This window comes from Lacerta agilis, chromosome 5 (assembly GCF_009819535.1).
Source record: "Lacerta agilis isolate rLacAgi1 chromosome 5, rLacAgi1.pri, whole genome shotgun sequence".
Taxonomy (NCBI): Eukaryota; Metazoa; Chordata; class Lepidosauria; order Squamata; family Lacertidae; genus Lacerta; species Lacerta agilis.
Window position 1 is genome coordinate 11,028,394 of NC_046316.1, and position 22,043 is coordinate 11,050,436.

Below are 22,043 nucleotides of genomic sequence, written 5' to 3' on the forward strand. Positions count from 1 at the left end.
TCTTCCTTAATACTAGTAACAGGGCGTGGAGTCGCCCACGGTGCAGCAGTAAAAATGAATGATGAGGCACCGCAAATGAAGTTGTTAAAAAAAAGCAGAAAGGGCTCAACGTGAGAGTAAGTATGTTTCTAAATCACAGATCCATAAAAGCATTTAAAAAAATAAATTTGTTCTGTGAACAGAGATGTGAAAGTGAGGGTATATGTTGCAAGAGGAGTTTTATCACAACTAATAAAAAAACAAAGAATTTGAACAACTGTTTAAAAAGCTAATAACTGAGCTTCCAAAACATATTTGGCATACCGTCTTTGAAAATCTTACTACTCCTTGGGCAGTTTCCGAACAGCAAACTTTCAACAAAGAATCACACATAAACACACTCTCTCTCTCCCCTTGTCTCTCATGCTTTATGCATACACCACAAATTATTGGGGCTTGTCGGCAGAGTTCAAAGCACCAGAGTCTCTGCAAACTGCCTTCTTCATCTAGAAGTACATTCTTTTACTCTATCAAATCCATCTGAGGTAATAAGACTTGATGTTTTATTCAACAGAGCTGAGGAAAATTGTTGCACAATAGGTTAATTCAAAATGGCAGCATAGAAAATGCATCTGTCAGTGGGGATCAAATTACAGGGCAAGCTCCTTGCGATGCTTAGAAAAACAAGCCTGCAGTTTTACGGATTATGTGCACGCATGTGTTTAAAGGGGTGGGAAAGGAGCTAAATATCTGCACTAACCTCCAATTAAAGTCAATCATAAAAACAGCCTATTTAATGAGTGCAGATTTCTTTGGGTAATTATAACACCAACCAGTCCCCCCCCCCTTTTAAATCTGTAATTCTGCCTTCTTGTTATTGCTTGCTTTGTCATTAATCGCCTCAGGACCTTGATTTCCTAGCAACAGACTCTGCCACCAAACATTTGGCTCTTGTTCAACATTTTCTTTGTGAAAAATGGCACTGCTGTTGTTGCTGGGCTGCTGCAGCTAGACTGTCTCTGTAAGTGCTCTAATAATGCATTCTTTTATTTAAAAAATCACACGAGAAAAGGACAAATGCCCGTGCCTCCCTAAATAGTGAGCAAAAGCAAGTTTACCTGCAATTTAAAGTTTGCAGCAGCCACAGGAAAATAATCTGATAATTTCTCATGAATACTATGATAGCACTTAAATATAAAAAAGGTCCACTGTCTGCCGCATGTTGAGGAAAATGAGGAGCAACACCTGCCAAATGTTATGTATCAGATTTCTTTTCCACCCAAGGGGACAAACTGGCTGGCTTGGATCCAGTGGGGCTTTTCTGCCTCTTCCTTCCCACTGTAGTCTCAGGCACCCCCCCCCCCCACAAAAGAGTAGCTCCCAAGAGCGAGGTCCCTTCAGAGCAGGATGGACTGTGGCTCACACAAGGTGCCCCCCACAAGTCCCCACTAACAACTCCATGCTATTTCCAACACAGCTCGGAAGCCCCCGCCCCACAAAGATTTTTCAGGAGGTGGAAGGGGCTGCAATGGGAAGGATGACACAGGAAAGATCTGTTGTGTTCTACAATCCAAGTGTTTATGTGGGATCCAGCCATACCTGGTCCACCCCGCTGTGCCACAGACCTCTGTTTAACAGGGGGCTGTACAAATGCAGGGCTGCAGGGAGAAAGGTTAGCATGCTCCAGCGGTACCTGTATGGAGGTGCAGTAAGATTCTGTAGGTACAATTGCAGCTGGTTTCTGAAGAACAGTTATGCCTACCATCCCCCCCCATTCTTCTTCTTTATTTCAAAACTTTCTAGTCTTCTTACAGTTTTTAGCTCATTGCACTCAGTCCCAAGTGTGCCATTCAGAACAGACCAAGATATAGTAATTTTGAAATGAGAAAACAGGCCGACGGGAGGGGGAAGAGCATAAATTAAAAATGAACAGGCTACTGTGGAAATATATATTCTGAAAAGATGTCTTGAGCATATGGCAGAAGCGGTTGATGTTCTGTGCTGCGTATGATTTTTGCAAGATAAGCATTTGCTTTACAATTATTGATGCAGCTTTGGCCATATGCAAGAATCAACAACCACCACCATGGAAAATCCAGAGCACTGCACAATAACAGGCTGCAGGAGACATTAACACTAACTGAAGGAAATAACTTTTTAAAAAAATGAATTTGTTTCTCCCGGATAATCCATTTTCTACACTTCTCACCAGCTGTTCCCGCATGGCTCAGGTAACAGGATGGCAGCAGCTGTCATACAGAATCCATATATTATACGCACATTACGTTCTTTAATTTGCCATAGCTGCCTTCTATACTTGTTAATTGTGATCAGCATTAACAACATCACAGCAAGGGAAACACAAATCTGCAATTTATAGCACACCAGAATGCAAGTCTACATAAATATGTGAATTGGGTTTCCGTCTATCATGGGCGAGAGAAAATATCCGTAGAATGAATTCTGAGCATTTCCTCCTCAGCTTCACTAGAACAGTGTTTCCAACATGTGGGTCATGACCTCAATTGGGTTGCAAAGCCTGTGCAAGAGGGTCGTGGCTTTGAAAGTTAACTCCAAACAATTATTGCTCTTAATCCTTAGTTGGTATGATGAATACCTCTAACAACTTTTTGTTTTGCTGGCATATTGTAATGCTGTGTAGACAATTGTAACCAAGTGTCAGAAAGGCTTGAGTCTTACATTTTTGGCAGTGAGATTATTCAAATTTTGGCTTCATGTTACCAACTCAGTTATCATTGAGTACTCTGAACCTGCTGATGAAGCACTATCTGTGCTGCTATTTAGTAGCGCCTATCTTTTCATGCTAGGTTTTTCACTACTGACTTGTATGATTTTATTCTGTGAACTGCCCTGAAACCTCTCGGTATAGGGTGGTATATAAAATTAATTTAATTTAATTTAATAATAATAATAATAATAATAATAATAATAATAATAATAATAATGGGAAAATACTGCAGCAGGCTATATACCTCAATAATGATCTGTGACAACCATCAAACACCACATTTACCTACTTGTTTAGCTATCCCACTGATACTTGCCCAAATGGACTTTATTGTGAATAAAGCTATTAAAAATATTATAGCTAACACAGCTTTTATAAGTGTACATTTTTAAAGTAAATTTGTAATGGCTTATGAAGCAATAACCTACAACCAGATGACAGGTATTCTTACATTCCCATTAAGAAAACAACAACCCTGAATAAGTTTGTAAGTATTATAAAAATGAATTCCACATTAACAGAAGCATCAAATAATTTTTTGCTTTCTGATCATTGTCCAAAATTCTTGTGACAATACTAAATAAATTTGGACTTGTGTCGCAATACTAAAAAGGTTGAGAACCACAGTGCTAGAAGATGGCAGGTCTTGGCATCCCTGCAGATTCCAAGAAACTGCTCAAAAGTAAGCAATACATTAAAAAAATGTAAATGTGATGTACAGTTAAGAGTTCAAATGCTGAATTTGATTCAAAATAGCTTCCTGAGTTCTACTTAAGTGAATTAAAGTAAGTCAACATTCATGTCAATTAATCAAGCACCCACAAAATATATCCTGTACTTGATGCAACTTGTATGTAAATGGTCAGTGTTGAACGCAGGTACAAAATTAACCAAACCTACCGCAATATAATAAACTTGAGCTTTTTCCACCAAGTTCCAGTTCTTTTCTATGTCAAGATGCTTTTCCTTTTTGTAACAGTTAGCAGCAGCCAGGTTAGCAACAAGAGACCTAAAATGACAAAAAGTAGTCAACATGATCAGATGGAACAACTGATCCACAGTCTCTTCATTCCTTTCGCTCCTACAAACTAATAATAATACTTAGAATTTATTTAGCAAGCTGCTTCAGATACTGTTCCTTCTTGCAACCCTTACAACAACCTGTGATGTAGGTCAGTTTTATTCCCATATTGTTGATGGGAGGGGGCACTGGGGCTGAGAGGCTGCTCTGACTAAGGCCACCTGTTCAGTTTATGTGCAGGAGAGGCAACAGGTTCAAACTGGGGACTTGTAGATTTGTACCTCAGTCTCCTAGCCACTTATGCCAGCTTTCCGCAAACCTCCTACAAATATGGGAGTGGAAGTTTCAAGAGAACTTTCTAGTAATGCTAATGAGAAGAAGCAGGGAAGCAAGGTGCTGCTTTTGATGTTGATAATGTTGGTTGATTAGGTAAAGGTAAAAGTAAAGGGACCCCAGACCGTTAGGTCCAGTCGTGTCCGACTCTGCTGTTGCGGTGCTCATCTCGCTTTATTGGCTGAGGGAGCTGGCGTACAGCTTCCAGGTCATGTGGCCAGCATGACTAAGCTGCTTCTGGTGAACCAGAGCAGCGCACAGAAACACCATTTACCTTCCCGCCGGAGCGGTACCTATTTATCTACTTGCACTTTGACATGCTTTTGAACTGCTAGGTTGGCAGGAGCTGGGACCGAGCAACAGGAGCTCACCCTGTCGTGGGGATTTGAACTGCTGACCTTCTGATCAGCAAGCCCTAGGCTCTGTGGTTTAGACCACAGCGCCACCCGCTGATTACATGGAGGCAATCTTGTAAAGATGAGGAAGAGCAGCAAGAAGAGATTGTCAACAGCACAAATGGAGAGAAGGGACTTGAAGTCACAAGCACCTCAATTTGGCTTACAAATGCAGCTGCAGACACCTGCCATATTCCAGGTCAAAATAGGAATATGCCAGAGGTTTTTGTATCCCAAGGAGAAATATTACCTGTTGTCACTTGTGATGCAGGCAGCACAGGTTCCAGTTGGCTCTTCGCTCTGCTCATAATAATGGGCATCCACATGTGCTTCTTCCGCTTTCTTCTTCAAAATTGCACCAAACTTATCCGTTCCGATGCACCCAAAAAACGTTGCAGCTTTATAAGGGCTCTGGATCATCCACTGCAGTCAGAGACAAAGAAGAAAAAAGCAATTCACTTCAATTGCTTGGAATCAAATTGTTGTTGTAATATGTACGTCCAGCAATTTGCATTAAAATGAGAAGTCCAATAATACCTTTGAATTCCTTCAAATCCAGGTGGACTTTAAATTGTTTAAGTTCAACCTCCCTCAGCCTGGGACCCTCCTGATATTGTTGGACTCCAGCTCCCATCAGTCCAGTTGTAGTCCAATTTAAGGCTAATGTAAACTGCAATTCTAACCACATTTACCTGGGAGGAAGCCCTGCTGAATGTAACGATACTTATTTCTGAGTATACATGGCTAAGATTGTAGCTTTAGTCTATCAAAGTTATGAGGGTTTATTTTATTTTATTTTAACAATCAAGAGGTATATAAATGTTATGAAATAGAATAAAATAGACATACTGATGTAGCTTAGGAAAATACAAATAAAATATTACAGATTATATGCAAAATCAATAGATCTTTTGCAAACATACATTTTTGGACTTATACTCCAAAAATGCAGAACCAGCAGTTCAGCTACTCTGAAATAACTGCTATACAAAACTGCAAAACAATCCCAACCAGCCCACCCTAAAGATCCCTAACAGAAGGTGACTGCAGCTACATAAGCTGAGGCTGCTGAAGAGTCCAGAGACCATCTTGTTTGTCTCTTAGAGCAGACCCAGGTCATCAAGCCTGAGCTTCCACAGCCACTGCCTGCCATGAACCATCATTGGCAAGATTGGTGGCAGCAGCAGCGGCAGCAGCAGCAGCAGCAGCAGCAGCAGTTATGTTATTATTGTAATTATGCGGTTTTAAAGGTGCATTTTATATTTGACTTCCTTTGACAGTTTTCTTTTGAAATCTCTACATTTGTGTGTGTTAACTTGGCTGCATTAAACGTGCATTCTGCAGTTGACCTCTTTTGCAATGTTTTATTTTGAAACCTTTGTGATAATATTTTAGTTTCTTGTTAATTATTTTGCTTTGAGCGTAAACTTTATATTTGACTTTTTAAATGATGTTTTATTCTGGATTGTTTTGTTTGATGTTTTAGTGTGTTATAAGCCAATTTGGATTTCTTCTTAACAATATAAAGCAATATAGAAATGAAATGAATAGTAATAACAATAAAAAATGTGAGAAAATACAGAGATATGAAGGGACCACAAGGGTCATCTTGTTCAACTACCTGAAAAGTGTAGCAAAAGCGAATACCATATATCCAATACCATGTACTGCTTCCTCTGGCAATCCAATATAGAAAACTGTAAAAACTTCACAAATAATCACAAAAATTCAACAATTTCCTTGGTTCCAGCAGCTAATGACTCCTCTGGAAGAGGGGAATCCAAGGCTCACCCTGCCTTCATAATCCCTTAAGCATAAGGTCACGTACTCATCGCCCCTCCATACTGTGTGAACTCCGCCTCGCAATGGGAGGCAGGCGGCGATCAAGGGCAGCACATACCCCAGACAGAAATCCATCAGGATGGTGGATTGAATCCTGATACTTTCAAAGGAGAATAGCAGGAAAGTCTCTAGCTAGGGGGATGTGTCAATACTTTTATTGTTCTTTAGGGAAGAGGGTTGTTAAAAGGTGTTGGGAACTGGGGTTATTGACAGGGGTGGGTGATGGGCTCATGTTTCTGCATGCCAGACTCCTGCTTTGTGACATATTTGTGATGTATTGATGATGCTGTTGAAAAATATATAATGGGAAATGGGGAGAGGTCTTAAAAGTTCATGCTCGGGGTTCCTACTCTTCATGTGTTTGAACCTTGTTGCAACAAATAAAGATCAGGTCTACTGACCGTTGCTTGGCTTCTTTAACTTGCCTGGAGACTCCTTCTTTTGCTGACTGGAGAGACTCGCGGGGAGTGGCACCCCGATGAGCTGGAGTAAATCCCCGCACCCCAGGATTTTTTCCTTATCAAGCCTCTCAAGCACGGCGCTTTAGTAACACACATAGGCTTAATGTGCATGCTGCTCAAAAGTTTCAATTTCAACTCCTGTTCCCAGCATGCTGCAAACAATAATACCCAACTATCAACCTAGAGGTGGACAACACAGCAAGTCAGACTCTGGCTTTTTTTTTTTTTTGTCCATTGCATGACAGCAACAGGAGCAAGTGAGGAGTGCAATGGGAAGTTTTGAGTAGCAACAGTACACTGCTTGTTCACATGAAACCATAGTTTAACTGAAAACCAAGCTACTAAAAGCATTTCTTCAGACTTTTAAAAGAGCAGTCATAGTTGAAAGCTGCCGCTAAATTTATGGATTATCTCCTGATACAGATTTTTTTTAAAAATCGTCTATACTATACATAACATATATTTCAGCTGTTTGCCTTAAAAGTATAAAGTCATAGTTAAAATATGAAAAAGAAACAGAACAACCAAGGACAGGCAGAGACCATTTTAGGTGCCAACGTGTGGGTCATTTTGGACCTGGAAGAGGGCAGAATGGGGCTGTGGAATAGAACCCCCACACGGAATGGTCACTGCCTGTACTATGAAGAAGAGACATTAAAATAATATGTGACACAATGGGAGATAAAGTGAAACCATGGTGGATGCATCAGCCAATGGGCGTCATAATTTTTCCTAACTGCAGTTGGTAGTTTACACATTCAATCTATATTAAGAATTAAGGGCTACATCTCTTCACCACCAAGTTACTAATAATTGTTTCCTAATAGAGATTTATGCAAATGATAATGTCAGAATTTCAAATCAGCCCTAGTGGTATCTGTAGGTTACAGAAAGGTTAAGAAAGTGAGCGGCCATTCCAATGTATACTTAGTCAGAGCTCCAATACATTTGGAAGCAACGATGCTTCATTGCGTACAAAATTCAGCTAAGCTGACAAAATGGATATTATTATTCCTTTTTTATTGGAGAATTCTTCAGCTTTATTAGATTTTAAGCCAAGAGTAGACAGTATTTCCCTTTTACATTAGCAGTTAAATCCTTCAACCAAAAACCTTCAACATTCCTATTTGGACAAGTTTGGATGCTTAAAAAGTAGAGGTAATTTTGATCTGTTTTAGTATTTGAACTTTTGTTTTAAAGTACTGCTGTGAATTCCCCCCTTGATTTTATAGTTTTATCTTTTTGGAAAGCACTTCGAAGTTTTTTTAAAAAACAAAAACAAATCAATGTAAAAATTTTATAAAAATAAATAATAAAATTATTTATTAATATTATTAAAATAAATAAGTAAAATAAAATAAAATAAAAACCACACAATGGTTTGCTCAGTGCTGTCCTAAGAAAATCCATGCAGGTCTGCTGCCTCCTCCATACCATTTCTTACCCACTCCATTTCTGCTCTTGTGTCACCACCAGAGATGGTTAAGCCCCACAAATGCTATAGATTATTTTAACAAGTCAGAAAGGTCCACTGGATTCACTTGAAGGAGTGGCATTCTGGCCCTAGGTGGGACTAGCACCACCTACTAGCTTGTGTTCACTACTTAGTAAAGAAAAAAGGAACTGAAGGTATGGTGTGAGCAATTGATCATCCTGAACTTTTAGGCATCCCAGCCACACAATAGGGTGTGGCCCTTGGTCCAGGAAGCCAGCATTGAGACACATGCTTCAGATGAGTTCCAGTGAATAGAAGATAAGCCTGTGCTGGACTCAGGTGGGACGTTCACAAGTTGATCTGCTGATCAACAGCTGGATGCCTAAGATGGATGGAGCACACTGTGAAGTGCTCCTCATCCAAAAGTCACTTTGGCTGAAGCACCAAGGACCAAATGCTCTGTACCACCTTTCCTAAATGGCTTTGGCCCTGCTTACCTGAAGGAGCGTCTTCACTCCCATCATTCAGCCTTGACACTGAGATCGAAATGACTGCTCATGCTGAAAATTGCTACCTTTCTAAACATGCTTTTGTTTGGAATTCATGTAGCCTCAAATACTTCTCCCCCCTCCCCATCCTGGCCTTTCCTGACCATCAAGGTTAGGTTTTTTGTTTTACATTCTGTGACTGTGTACCTCTTCTGATGTATTCCACTGTTTATAATTTTATGATCTATTAAATGATTTTATAACATGTAATTGTGTTTAATTATTTAATTCATCATGCTTATATTTATACTGTATACTACTTAGACACTGTTTAACATCAAGCTGTCTAGAAATTTTATAAATAAAATAAATAAAATCCATGATCTGAATATTAGTAGCGATTAGGTATTAAGAGATTAGGAATGAATAACAATAGATCTTAGTATGTATTTCATAGTACTATAAATACATGCTTCAAAGTTTCAGAGCATTTTACATTGTAGGTTCTAATCAGTTCTGCTGCTTCATACACACATGATCAAGTCTGTTTCTCCATCCCAGCTATAAGCTGTTCATTCAAATTTCATGCATATCAACATCTGAATAGCAACTAAAGACTACGGTTTGAGATCTCTCTTATCTGTTGGGTAAAATTTCAAACGCTAAACATATGCCTATCAGCTTATATCTACAACAGTATCTAAAACAGGTGATGAAGGTTAAGTGAAAGTTTATTGACAATGATGAACTCTGACAGCCTCTATTCAATTACTTCTTCCTTCAAGGTGTCTGTGATCAAAGCAAGAAAGTGCCCCCCCCTCCGAATCACAAGCTGTTTGTTCAGATTGAAACATCTGGTCAATATTCCCTAATGCTGCAATTTTCATGCGGTGTTAGCAATAGGGTAAGTTTCCTCTCCTTTAAGTCCCATAAGTGAGACACATATGGCTGATCATTTGATCCAGAAAAGATTCAGTTCACAGCACCATGTACAACTCTCTCTGCACTTTATGGTATTTTAAGTCTGCTCTGTCATTGCACTCCATCAAAACTGCAGTCTGTTACAGTCTTCTGCTATAAAAGCCTGCAAACATGACAGAGCTTAACAGCATTTGACTATGGGAGTCAGAAAGCATGTAAGGCAAGGCTGTCTTTAAAATGGCAGATCTTCAACCCCTGCTAAGCACTCCCAAAGCGTGGCAAAGTATTAAACAATATAAAGACCCAGTAATATCTGTTTAAAAAGTCATTCATTATTGTCATTCTAACATTTTCCATTCTGTATGTCTGAACTAATAGAGCATCTTCTTTTGCCTACCAAAGCCATTATACGATTCACAAACATTGGCATTTAACATCATCTAGATTTAATTTAGAAAGGTGTTACTAACCAATTACTATTTTGCATGTTAGTGGCACTTCACCCTCCCTCCAAACAATGAATACAATAGGGCTAATTCCCAATGAAATTTGAGGCAATCTTACAGAAAAGTTTGTAATCCATAACAATTTTTACTGAATTGTTTGCCTACATGTAGATATGTCCATCATTTATGGCTTAGAAAATGTCAAAACATCCTAGGGGCACTTCTTATCTGCCACAGGAAGCAAGGTAAGAGTGCTTCAGCTCTCAATGATTTTTGCATCTATATAGTTATTATTTATTAGTAGAAGTTAGTGGTGGATGTTTAAGTATCAGTGGAGATATTCCATATAGAAATAGGTGTTTGATCCTTGTGATTGGATAGCAGTAGAAGGTAAGTCCTCAAAGCTTCTTGCAAAAGTTAATTGAAACTTTACAAACTGCCATTTTGCCTGTTACGTTTCAATCTTTACTTTGTGTTTTACTGTCGTTAGCTGCCTTGAATGCCAACTGGTGAAAAGGTGGGATAAAAATTTAATATACAAAAAGTGATATCACAGATGTCAATGATTTCCGTCACAATATCAATCTAATTGAAAAACTACAGCTTCACCCATGGTGGAATAAGCCATATATATATAGTTCTGTAACCTGATAGGCTCCAATACATAGCCAACTCCAGGGGGACATGGGTGCTTGGGCACCCACAATAATATAACTAACTGTGGGGGGCTGGGCACCCACAAAGTCAATCAGCAAAGCCGGAGAGGGGCAGCTAGTTAGCCTCTGTGGTGCTGCCTCCCAGAGAGAAGCAGTTCAGCTCCACCCACTGCAGCCAGCCAGCGAGACACCCTTTTCCAGGTGTGGGAGCCTCGGGGGTGGATAGACTCTGCCTCCACACCCAAGGCCTCCCCACCCCCAGGAAACGGTGCCTCGCTGGCTGCGGAGAGTTGGAGGAGGAGAAGCTGCTGCTGCCTCCAGGCAGACATATGACTTCACACGAACACAGCTGCATGTGGTGCGTGTGATGCTGCACATCTGCGTGGAGGCAATGGGGACCCACAATGCTGAGGCCAAGATGGCACCCCTGCTCCACTACAGATGCACAGGTGCCTCCCAGTCCAGTTTGGACCATTCATGCAATGCGCCACAGCAAAGGAAGCCTCCACACATGTATGCCGTTCCAACAACGTCAAATACAGGAATATGTATGGTACAAAACAGCTTTCAAAAAGTGAAGGCTCTTCAGCAAACATCCAGATTTTAAAAAGGGGGGGAATCCTAGGTCCCTCCAGATCTAGTCATCTATAACACAAGGACCAGATTCCCCCATAACAGTGATTCTTAAGCAGTCATTTATACAATGCAAATAACAAGGAAATTTTAAAAGGTTCTACCAGAACCACGAGACTCATCTCCTTCTGTACTCTAACACAGCTGTAACTGAGCACATTCATCCTGAACAGACAACAGGCAAACAACATGGAGCATATTCAAGATACTCACTACCCAATAATGCTTTCCCTTGCTTTTTAACTTACAAACAGCTACAGAGGAATGGGAGGGCATCTGTATCAACACATTGAATGTATAAGTACAGATGGTTGTATCGAAAAGCTTGTCCTGTAAGTGTCCTGATAATTGTTTCAATTTCACATAGGCTGTAAAAAGGCCTCAGAGCTCAGCTTCTAGTATGCTAAAGCTACATGGAACAATGGGTTGCCCACTATGATGTGATGCAAGATGGATTGCTTTAACACATCTGCATCATCAGAGCCACTGTGACATCAGCAGATACATTAGCCAAAATTCTGTGGACATTGATCACAACTGTTGTGCTGATCCTAGCTAGTATTTTTACAGTTTCATCCAGAGAAGAATAGTCACAATACCATCAATAAAAGATGCAATTAATGCAAATCTGCATTAAAAGTCATTAGAAAAATGCAATAACATACCGAACTTTAAAGTTAAGCAGCTCATCAAGAAATGCTGCCGCTGTTTAGAAATTTCATTGTTTCTCCAGTAGTTAAAAGAGAAACAATACACTGTGTAATTTCTTTGCTAACTACTCTACTAATATGTTAACGATATCATTACATGATTTCACAAGTACAACATGTAATTTCATTTATTTATTCTCCATAGAGGCAGTGGGAAGGTGCAGATTAAGAGGCTGTCAAAATGGTAAAGTGACAGCTCATGCAAATTTATTTTTGCAATATAGCATGTAAGGAATGCAAATGCTAGTTAAAACAAAGTAGCTTCAGGCACTCAAGGTGTGCTTCAGGCATTGCATAAATGGATGAAAAATGCTAACAAATTAGAATGTCAAAAGCAAAGTGGGGAGAGGGAGGAAATTGAGGGTTCTATTTTAAATGGCATTAAAACGATAACCTGACGGCAAATCAAGGCAAATATAAATACACGTGGGGTACTTTACCATCCCCAAACACTGTCAGAATTACCTGAACTGGCACAGAACCAGGACAAGGAACAACTATAATGAATTTGGATTTGATTGAGAAATTAACTGCTATGAATAAAGGTGAGGATTGCTGGCCAAGTTATTGTGTGTAAGCAATCTCAATTGTGTGTGTTAGCAACTTTCACCTTTGCCTCATCGTTTTGTTCTGGACCACTTTCATAATGTGCTTGTTCCCTATCAGCTGAAAGCTCGGGCAAAATAATCACTTTGGGACATGACACATGTCAAGATACAGATGCACATTTGAAATATGCTAAATGGAGGGGGGGGAAGCTGCTGGGTGGGGCAATTAGGAGTGTAGAAAGGGAAAGATTAAGAACCTGTTTCCCCTGTCACTTCTCAGTTCTTATCTGCCTCTCGAAGCAGCTTTTCATGCTTAAAAAAGCAGTGCTTCTATGTAGTTGCATGCAACAGTTTCTCCCTTAGCATTCAGGCAGCAACAATAAAATGTTTTTCCCCCACCCCCGAACTTGAAAACTTGACATATTTTTGTGACTTTGGGGTTGATTCTAATGAAGGTCTTACTCACCTGTAAATGTGGCTGTTTTTTCTTACAGAAACTGCCTTTGCTTTTTATGTGCCTTGGAGAATACAAAATCTAGCTGTTCAAGTTGGAGTCTACAACCATAAGGAGATAATCTACCCCCTGAAGACGTACAGCAGTCTGAGAGTTACAGCCCTGTTTAGGGAAGTTTTTAATGTGTGACATTTTAATGTATTTTTAATCTTTGTTGGAAGCCACCCAGATGGGCGGGGTACAAATAAATTAATAATAATAATAATTATTATTATTATTCCATCCAAACCTTAGGTAATACTATACTATTTAGCTTCCACTGGCTCTTTTACCTAGTACATAATCCATAATTAAACCCTGGCTTTGCTAGAATAAAGACTGCCCAGGAACCACTGTGTTTCATTTAAGGTTCAGGATATATCTGGGTTACAAACCAGAATTCCATTTCCCTCAAATAATGGGGTAAACAGCCATTCTAGGTGTGCAACCAGGTATCTCTAGCACCTGGGAGGGACTTAGCTGGCATTCTCCATCTTGGAACGGTGTCTACAAATTGCAACTTCTAGCACACTTTCATCTTTGCAACCTGTCTCCCTCATCCCATCCCACCTGTACTTTGTTAATATCTTTGATGGATGAAGAATTCCAGAGTTGGTCATATTTTTGTGACTTTTTGGCTGGTCCTAATGAAGTTCTCACTCAAGGGGGGACTTTGGAGCTTTTCCTTCTTTGGAATGCAGTGGTGTCACCTGACTCTTTGCGTAACTATGCATTTCTAGAGCAATCTTTCGCAACATGGAACTTTCCAGGTGATGTTGGATTTTCTTTTGTCTGGTGGAGATGCTGAAAAGCTTAGCACTATTGGAAGAAGCAAGAAACCAGCCAGGAAGGTGGTTAGACCTTGAGATGGAGAGGGAGTAAAAAGGAGAGAGAAAGAGAAAGACAGCAGAATAAGAGCTAAACAAATGCTTTTATAGTGGTTGTCACTGCAAAAGATGTTGGACAGGTCCTCATCACCAAGCCACTTTTCAAGCAGAACATCTAAAAAGCTACGTTAAATGGAGGTGACAAGAGATGAAGTTGTAGGTCTCATTGGCAAATAAAAAATTAACAAGCCACCAGGTGTGGATGGCATATTAAATATTTCAAATGTGATGGCTGATCTTCTAACGTCAAATGCAAAGTCACTATAATTGGCTTTTATTAAAGGACTGGAATGAAGCCAACGTAACACCAATGTTCAAAAATGCTCTGTGGTTTTGTTTAATAACCCAAGTTGATTACTTTGGGGCTCTTCTGATGTAACCTTTTCCTCCAAAAGAGTGCTTTTAAAAGTATCCCTTTGGAGGGAATACACATGGAAGACATTATAATGTACCGGTAATCAAAAATCATGTGAATTTCCCCAAAAAATATCTGAGAAGATTAGCAGATTCTTCCTGTGTCTTGCTTTCATAGGTTTGGGCATGGGAGTCCACATGAATTTAAAAGTTCCATGTTTTCCACATGCATTGCATAGCTTGATGGGAATTATTCCATGTGGAGAAAGAGAGTGTGTTAAGATCGGATCCATTTTACTTTGAGACAAGCATGTTGTCAAGACACCTAAATTTGATTGTCACTTCTTACTATTTCCTTACTGCAAATCTCAGAGGTAGGAGCATATCAAGTGACCCACTTCAGCATTCCAAGACACTGACATCGGTACATCAATAAAATTTCATCCCTTAACAGCAATCGTTCTATGTTATGACTGATCTACTGAGCCAGCACCATGGCAAGAGACCTACAGTTTTTCTTGTATCCAAGACAAAGAAAATATTTGGCCTTCCAAGACATATTTGTTAAAATTCCTGTTCTGAAGCAGGATTCTAATTTTTTTTAGAAAACTGTGACACATGTAGGAAAACAATCTGGTTCTAGTCACTGTTGCAATTAAATACGACTTGCAATATGATAACTTCAGTTTTTAAATGTTTCCCTTCACTGAAAGCCAAAAGTAGCAATCCTTAATCCAAGAAAGGTATCTAGTTTCCTTTTTAATCTATTATCCGTTGTAATAATGTCTGGGGCTTTAATGAATGATAGCAGCACTAAAACCTTTGTAGAAACATAAATACTTTTGTAGAAATACCTTAATCTAATTCTAAAATAGCTACATTAAAAAAGACACCCCCCTTTTTTACACTGCATATTTAAGGCTGGTATCCATATGGAAGCTATTAATCCCTAAAATGTTTAAAGCCATTTTAAGTCACAAAGATTATGTGACCTTTAAAAGTTATTCGGGTTTCAGAACAGTAAAGCTTTGAAGATGGCAAATTCTCAGTTTAATTGGGGAAGCAAATAGAACACAATCTTAAAGTGAGTTATACATTAAGAATTAATGGTATACAAGAGGAGGTATGTATTACAAACCAGAAGTAAACCACAGTTAAGGAAAATTTCCCCAGCAGTTGCATCCCAACATACCTAAAACAAAAAACTAACATTTCCGCTAATGAGACAGCTTGGTATTTTATTCTGTCAACTGATGGCTTAAGGTATCATAGTGTTGATGACTCAGCCAACTGACTGTTTGGATATAGTCAACTGACTGCCAACTATTTGCACAGAATCAAATATTTCAAAAATGCCACAATGCCTCCTCAGAAGGAGGGTGGGGAATCCCCAACACAGAACTATACAGTCACCCCTCATGTTGCAAACTCTGTGGGTTACGTTTTTTCAGACTGTGCTCACACCAAACCCGGAAGTACCGGATCGTGTTACTTCTTGGTTTCGGCGCTTGAGCATGCACAGAAGCGCTTAATAGCGACCTACACGTGCACAGAAGCAGCACTGTGGGTTGCGAACGGGCCTCCCGCACAGATCACATTCGCAACCCGAGCGTCCACTGTACTACATCGCCAACCAAGTGCACCACATAATCCCATACATTCTAGAAGATGAAACAAAACAGTGGGTACACTTGTCTGCTGCTGAAAATGACCATGAGGTGATTGGTAGTAACATCATTTATCATTTTAGACCCTTAAGTAGTAGCAGGACATTGTCCTGTTTGCCTCTGCGTAGTTCCTTATTTCATACATTGTAATATATTGATATATCACAATGTTTAGCATTTTGGCTTGCCTGCTGATGAAACTGAGGGTGTGGTCATTGATAATATTGTCACTTATCTGTTTTAGTCCCCTAAGTATTAGCAATTGCTAGGACATTGTCCTGTTCTCCTCTGTATAGTTCCATCCTTATTTCAGACACTGTAGTAGATTGCAATGTTTAGCTGGTAATAACCCATTTTGGACGATATATTGCTTTATCACTCAACCCTACTGCCTGGTGCAGAGGTAGACAACCTGGTGCCATCCTGAGTTGCTGAGCTATAATTCCCTTCATCCCTGACCACTGACCACGCTGTCTGGGGTTGATGGGAGTCATAGTCCAGGAACAGGAAGATCCAGAATCAAATCTTCATTCCGAATGAATGTTTTTGGCCGAAAGGTGGCTCTTCAATGAAACACAGCATATTTTAAACAGCAAATGTCTTAACAAGTGGATAATTACAGTTGCAATTCAATTCAATTCAATTCTATATATTACCCATCAGTTTTTTAAGTGTAGGTACATGGTCCTCACAGGGACTAGGATCCAGGAGTTACCATCTGATCTCTAACAAGGATCAACCTTCTGTGTGCATCTGGGTAATCCTGCATTTCTATTTTATGCCTTCTATTTTTACACCTTTAAGCTCTGTAACATGTTTAGTTCTCAGATTCTGAATATTTATAAATTTACTCAGTGCTTTAAAAAAAAATGTTTAGGGGTACTCTCATTTTCCTACTCATATTGAGATACTGCCCCTCAATGAGGCCAAACTTAGATTCACAAAATGCTTAGGGTTATGTGTACCCCTGCGTCCCTCCAGAAAAAATCACTGAATTTACTAATAGAATGATTTATAACCTTATGGCAAAACACTGTGCAGCTCACTAACCAGCCATTCCCAGGAAGTGCTAGAAACCCAACCTCCAAATAAGTGATCTTGCTTATTATTTCTGTACAAAAAAAGCAGTACAGTACGATTGCATCTTACATGGGGGTTCCATGTATATGCAAAAATGTGTCTATTCAAACCACCTCATTGGAACCATCCCTGCATGAGCATTCCTAGACTTTGGAACCCCCATGTCTGGTAAAGCAAGGAAGAGAGCTTAAAATCTATTTTCACACTGGGAAAATCCAGTGTAAAAATCGCTTTTAAGTTTTCTGCCTTATTTGCTTTTAACTTGCAGAATTTCAACCCGTCAGTACCAGGTGTGGTTGAAATCATGCAAATTAAATGCACATAAGATGCAATCGTACTGTAATCAATTATTTTAACAAATTCTTTTTCAAAGTTATAGTTCCAAAAGCCACAAAAGAGTGTTGGCTCCATGATCAAAATTTTTGGTTTATTAAGCTTTTATTTAGTTGAAAAACAATGTTCCAATTGGAGTAACCAATTACCAGTACTTTGCACAATTGTTTGGAAAGGGGAATAATTATAAAATGATAAACTTGCATTAAAGCAATCAAATGAACTTGCAAGGCATTGAGTAGAAGTACAATTAGAAACTTCTTCCACAGAATTTAGTTTACAAGATGTTATCACAACTCTCTAAACCATTTTCCTACTCTTAATGTGGCAACTTCAGAAATCCTGAACACAAATCTTTGCAACTGGAATATATTTGGATTAATAAATACTAGTTTGAAATGACAATTGTTTTGTATAAAGCTGTGAGTATTAAGAAGCCTGATGAAAGCTTCACTATGTCTATTGGCTAATACAATTTAAATCACTCTTGAGTAACCTTCTAAGATAATTCCTCAATAAGTTGTTAACACTAGCTCATAAAACAAGTTATTGTTTTGAATGAGTAAATGGAAAATTCTATTCATTTTCCAATGGTAGTTTCACAGAATTTAACCTCCAAGTCAGACTGAGACATGGTGGCAAAAATTAATTTATGCTTTGTTTTAACCTTACAGATCTCAGCATTATACAGAACTCTGAAGGGAAGAAATGTATGTCTCAAAACATATTAAGCAGCAAAGAAACTGCAACTCATCAAAATTATATAGTGGTTTTCAGACAATAGTTAACAACGCAATCCTATACATGTCTACTCAGAAGTAAATCTCATTTCGTTACATAGCATTACTCCAGGGTACATGAACATAGGATAGAAGCATAAGGTATGTTTAGTAGCGCTGGGCAATATATTGATATATTGTCGAAAACCGGTTTGAAGTCTATATCGTGATATTGGTTTCGTAATTTTTGACCTGGCAATATATCGCGAATCATGATGTTAGTGTGTGTGATATGCAAAAATCATGATGTGGGAAAAACCATGATTTTACAAAAGCAACCACTTGTGCTACAATTGTGAAAATGGACACATGACAGCAAAGCATGTTTCATGTTGACTTATTAGAAATACAAGGCAGCATTACCTACATATTTCAAAAAGTAATTTAATATATAACACTGGCTCACAACACCACTGTATTTTACTATTTATATTTTTTTCAGCCATTCATAGGAAATGAGAGTTGTAAAATGCTTTGATTACTTTACTTCCCAGAGGCACAACCAATGAGGCCTGTGCAGCAATGGGACATGGTGAGGACTTGCCATGATTGAAGTGCATAAATCATTCTATGATTCTAAGGAAAAATAATTACAATGTTGCCTAGCTATGCTAACCTAATACACAAAGGAATTTTTTGCCAATACTTATTCATCAATGACAATTTATAAAATAAAATTCCATGATGTGTATTAATTCTTTGTCGCTCTCAGCTGCAGCTAACGACATGGCATTGTTCCATGTCCATTTCAAATTGAGAAAACACAGAGATTAGGTGTGCTACAAAAGCTTACCACAAAGTGCCTGCAAGAAAAAATCTTATGGAGGGGTAAGGCCAATAAAATAAAATAAAATAAAATTCTAACCTTAGGCTCTCCTTACACACACACACACACAAACATATGTGTTCACTGAGCAGAAGAGGCGGCACACATTGTCAATTTAAGATGGACTAATTAATAATCCCTATGACAACTGTGTATGAATCCTATTAATATGCTACCTTGTTTATAAACAGGCACAATACCGAGATAACACATCTATCATCTATAAAGATCATCTATGCCAGAAGTCCCTACTTAGAGAGATACCACACTCTAAGTGGAAACCTAGTACAGATGATTACTTCAACTAGAATTCAGGGGCAGGGATCTATTATAATACAGTGGTACCTCGGGTTACAGACGCTTCAGGTTACAGACTCCGGCTAACCCAGAAATACTACCTCGGGTTAAGAACTTTGCTTCAGGATGAGAACAGAAATCGCGCAGCGGTAGCACAGCGGCAGCAGGAGGCCCCCGTTACCTAAAGTGGTACCTCGGGTTAAGAACAGTTTCAGGTTAAGAACGGACCTCCAGAACAAATTAAGTTCTTAACCCGAGGTACCACTGTACAAGACTTACGGTAAACTTAGAATCTTCAATGCTTTCGAGGAATTCTATTCAGAGTTTATAACTGGAGCTATTGTTTTTATTAAGTTATGCTTACGTTTCCAATAAGTATCTTTGCTTCCAGCAAACATTGGCTTTATAAAAGCCACTGGTGTTGCAGAAAAGAAAAACAAAATGGATTGTATTCAACGCTTCAGTTGCATGTGGGGAGCAGACTTCAGCTTGCACAATGGGCCTTTCCCTTCCTCTCCTCGCCCCTGCATTCTGAGTGCACTCAAAATGTGTTATAGGATGGGGGGGCCCTTTGGAGCAGAGTCTAGGGGTGTGTGGGGCACTCAAGGCAGGGGAGAGCAAAGGAAAGTACCACTGGACACAACCCTAAGGCTGCAGTCGTACATACAGCTTAAATACCAGCAACGTCAATGGGACACGTAACTCTATGCATCTTTTCTTGGAAGAAAGGCTCGCTAAATTCAGTGAAGTTTGCTCCTTGGAATTTGAATACACAACCTACTTGGACAAAGAACTGCAGCCGAAAGAAGAAGCAACATTCTGGCATAGCAAACCTGTGTTACATTTTTGAAGCCTCGTACAATGTACTGCCATGATAACACAACAGGGAAATGGAATGGGATGGTATATACAAAACAGTAAGTATATAAAATTCACCTTTTACATTTAAGTTTAACTGCAAATAATATGCTGGTAAATGAGGCATGATCTCTTTACATTATGCCGTGAATTGGATGACATTTAATTTTGAACATAGTAGGTGATAACGTTTCAAAATCAGACATTCATCTGTGCTACACCACAGAAGCCATTGCTATCAGCATTTTTTTTTTCCCCATTTCTGTGATTGTCCTCCAGTGGATTCTCAAGAATTTCTAATACAGGTAAAAGTGAATTATTGTACTAATTAGTATATCACTACCAAAAAAAACAAGCTTTCAGTATAATTTTTCCTGCATAGTATTACTTTATCATCCAAACATTAATACATCATCAGAATGAATTATACTGGTTCTCAGTGTTTTTACAGACAAAGATATAACTGACAATGAAGCTCACACACCTTTAAAGATCAGAGTTTTACCCGTGAAAACAAAGCCAGCACAAGTGGTTGCCTTTAGTTAGCTTAGCTGTACTATATCAGAGAGAATTGGAAAACTAGAGTAGCTACTACTTTTAGATACAGCAGAATTCAAATAATTTCCCCTCATCCTCTTTGAAAATACAGTGGTGCCCCGCTAGACGAATGCCTCGCTAGACGAAAAACTCGCTAGACGAATGCATTCGTCTAGCGGAAGGCTGCCCCGCAAGACGAAATTGTCTATGGGGCTGCCTCGCAAGACGAAAACAATTTTTTTTCCGTCTAGCGAAAACCGCGGTTTGCATTGCCGCTTCCCTAGACGAAAAAACCGCTAGACGAAAAGATTCGTAGAACGAATTATTTTCCTCTAGCGGGGCACCACTGTACTCTGATTATCTTACTTGCTTCAGGTAGGCACAACTGCTATGATCACTATAGCCACAGAGCATGTAAACTAGGCAGAGCAACAAAATGTAGCACGAATAACCAGGCACTACTTAGAAACTATAATTATTTCCCCATTATTTCTTGCAGTCACAAAATATCCCACTTTGTATCTTGCTAGATCCCAACACTCCCCACTCTTCCTCACTACTTGCTGAAGGACAAGATAAGAGTCCTGTTTTGTTTAGCCAGAAATCTAAAAGAAATAATAAACAGTGTGTGTAAAAGGAAGGTGAAAAAATGAGTCTAAATTTTAGATGACCAGTCATCTTACACTGTACATTATTGTTGGAAACTACACAGCACATCAACAACAATGCTAGGGTTATGTTCCTATTATAAACAAGATTATGCGGGAAAGTTTTTAAAACAACTACCTCTTTCAAATTTAATTTAATCTGAGGGATTACAAACCTGGGCCACTTTAACAGAATTCTGAGTCGATCCACCAGCATGGTACTCTACTTTGAACTTTTTCACAAGTTCTTCAAATCTGTAAGAAATCACAGGAAGAGAAGAGAAAAAAGGAAGTTACATTTTATTTTTCACACTTCAAAACTTCTCACTTAATAAACACACAAACACACACCCTTCACCACCAATTCTGGCACTATTTGAGAATCCTTGCTTAAAAGAGAAACAGCATACACTGAGTGCACAGGCCTCTATCAAGCAAGATACTGAACATATATGTATTGTTTCTTACAGCCATGTTTTTCTTTCAGCATTTTTTCTGGCTGAACCAGAGGTATACTCATATTCTCAAACAAATATATGCAAAGTTCTGGCACACACAAGCATGCAAAAAGTTGTTTCTTTCCTTTTTCTTTTCCAAAGTAAATGAGATATTTCTTTGAATGATCTCGTTTTAATCCAGCTTGAATCTGAGCATATACCTAAACAACT

The 22,043-nt window shown here is 39.0% G+C and overlaps 1 protein-coding gene across 1 annotated transcript in view; it reads right to left on the bottom strand.

The window, feature by feature from the left end:
* Nucleotides 1-22,043, bottom strand: part of ADK (adenosine kinase) — a 183,352-nt gene that overhangs the window by 98,767 nt on the left and 62,542 nt on the right. The window contains exons 4-6 of the mRNA XM_033148540.1: nt 21,552-21,630; nt 4,728-4,900; nt 3,629-3,737 (exon numbers count right to left, since the gene is read on the bottom strand). Coding sequence (XP_033004431.1) covers nt 3,629-3,737; nt 4,728-4,900; nt 21,552-21,630 — 361 coding nt within the window. The remainder of the gene's footprint in view (nt 1-3,628; nt 3,738-4,727; nt 4,901-21,551; nt 21,631-22,043) is intronic.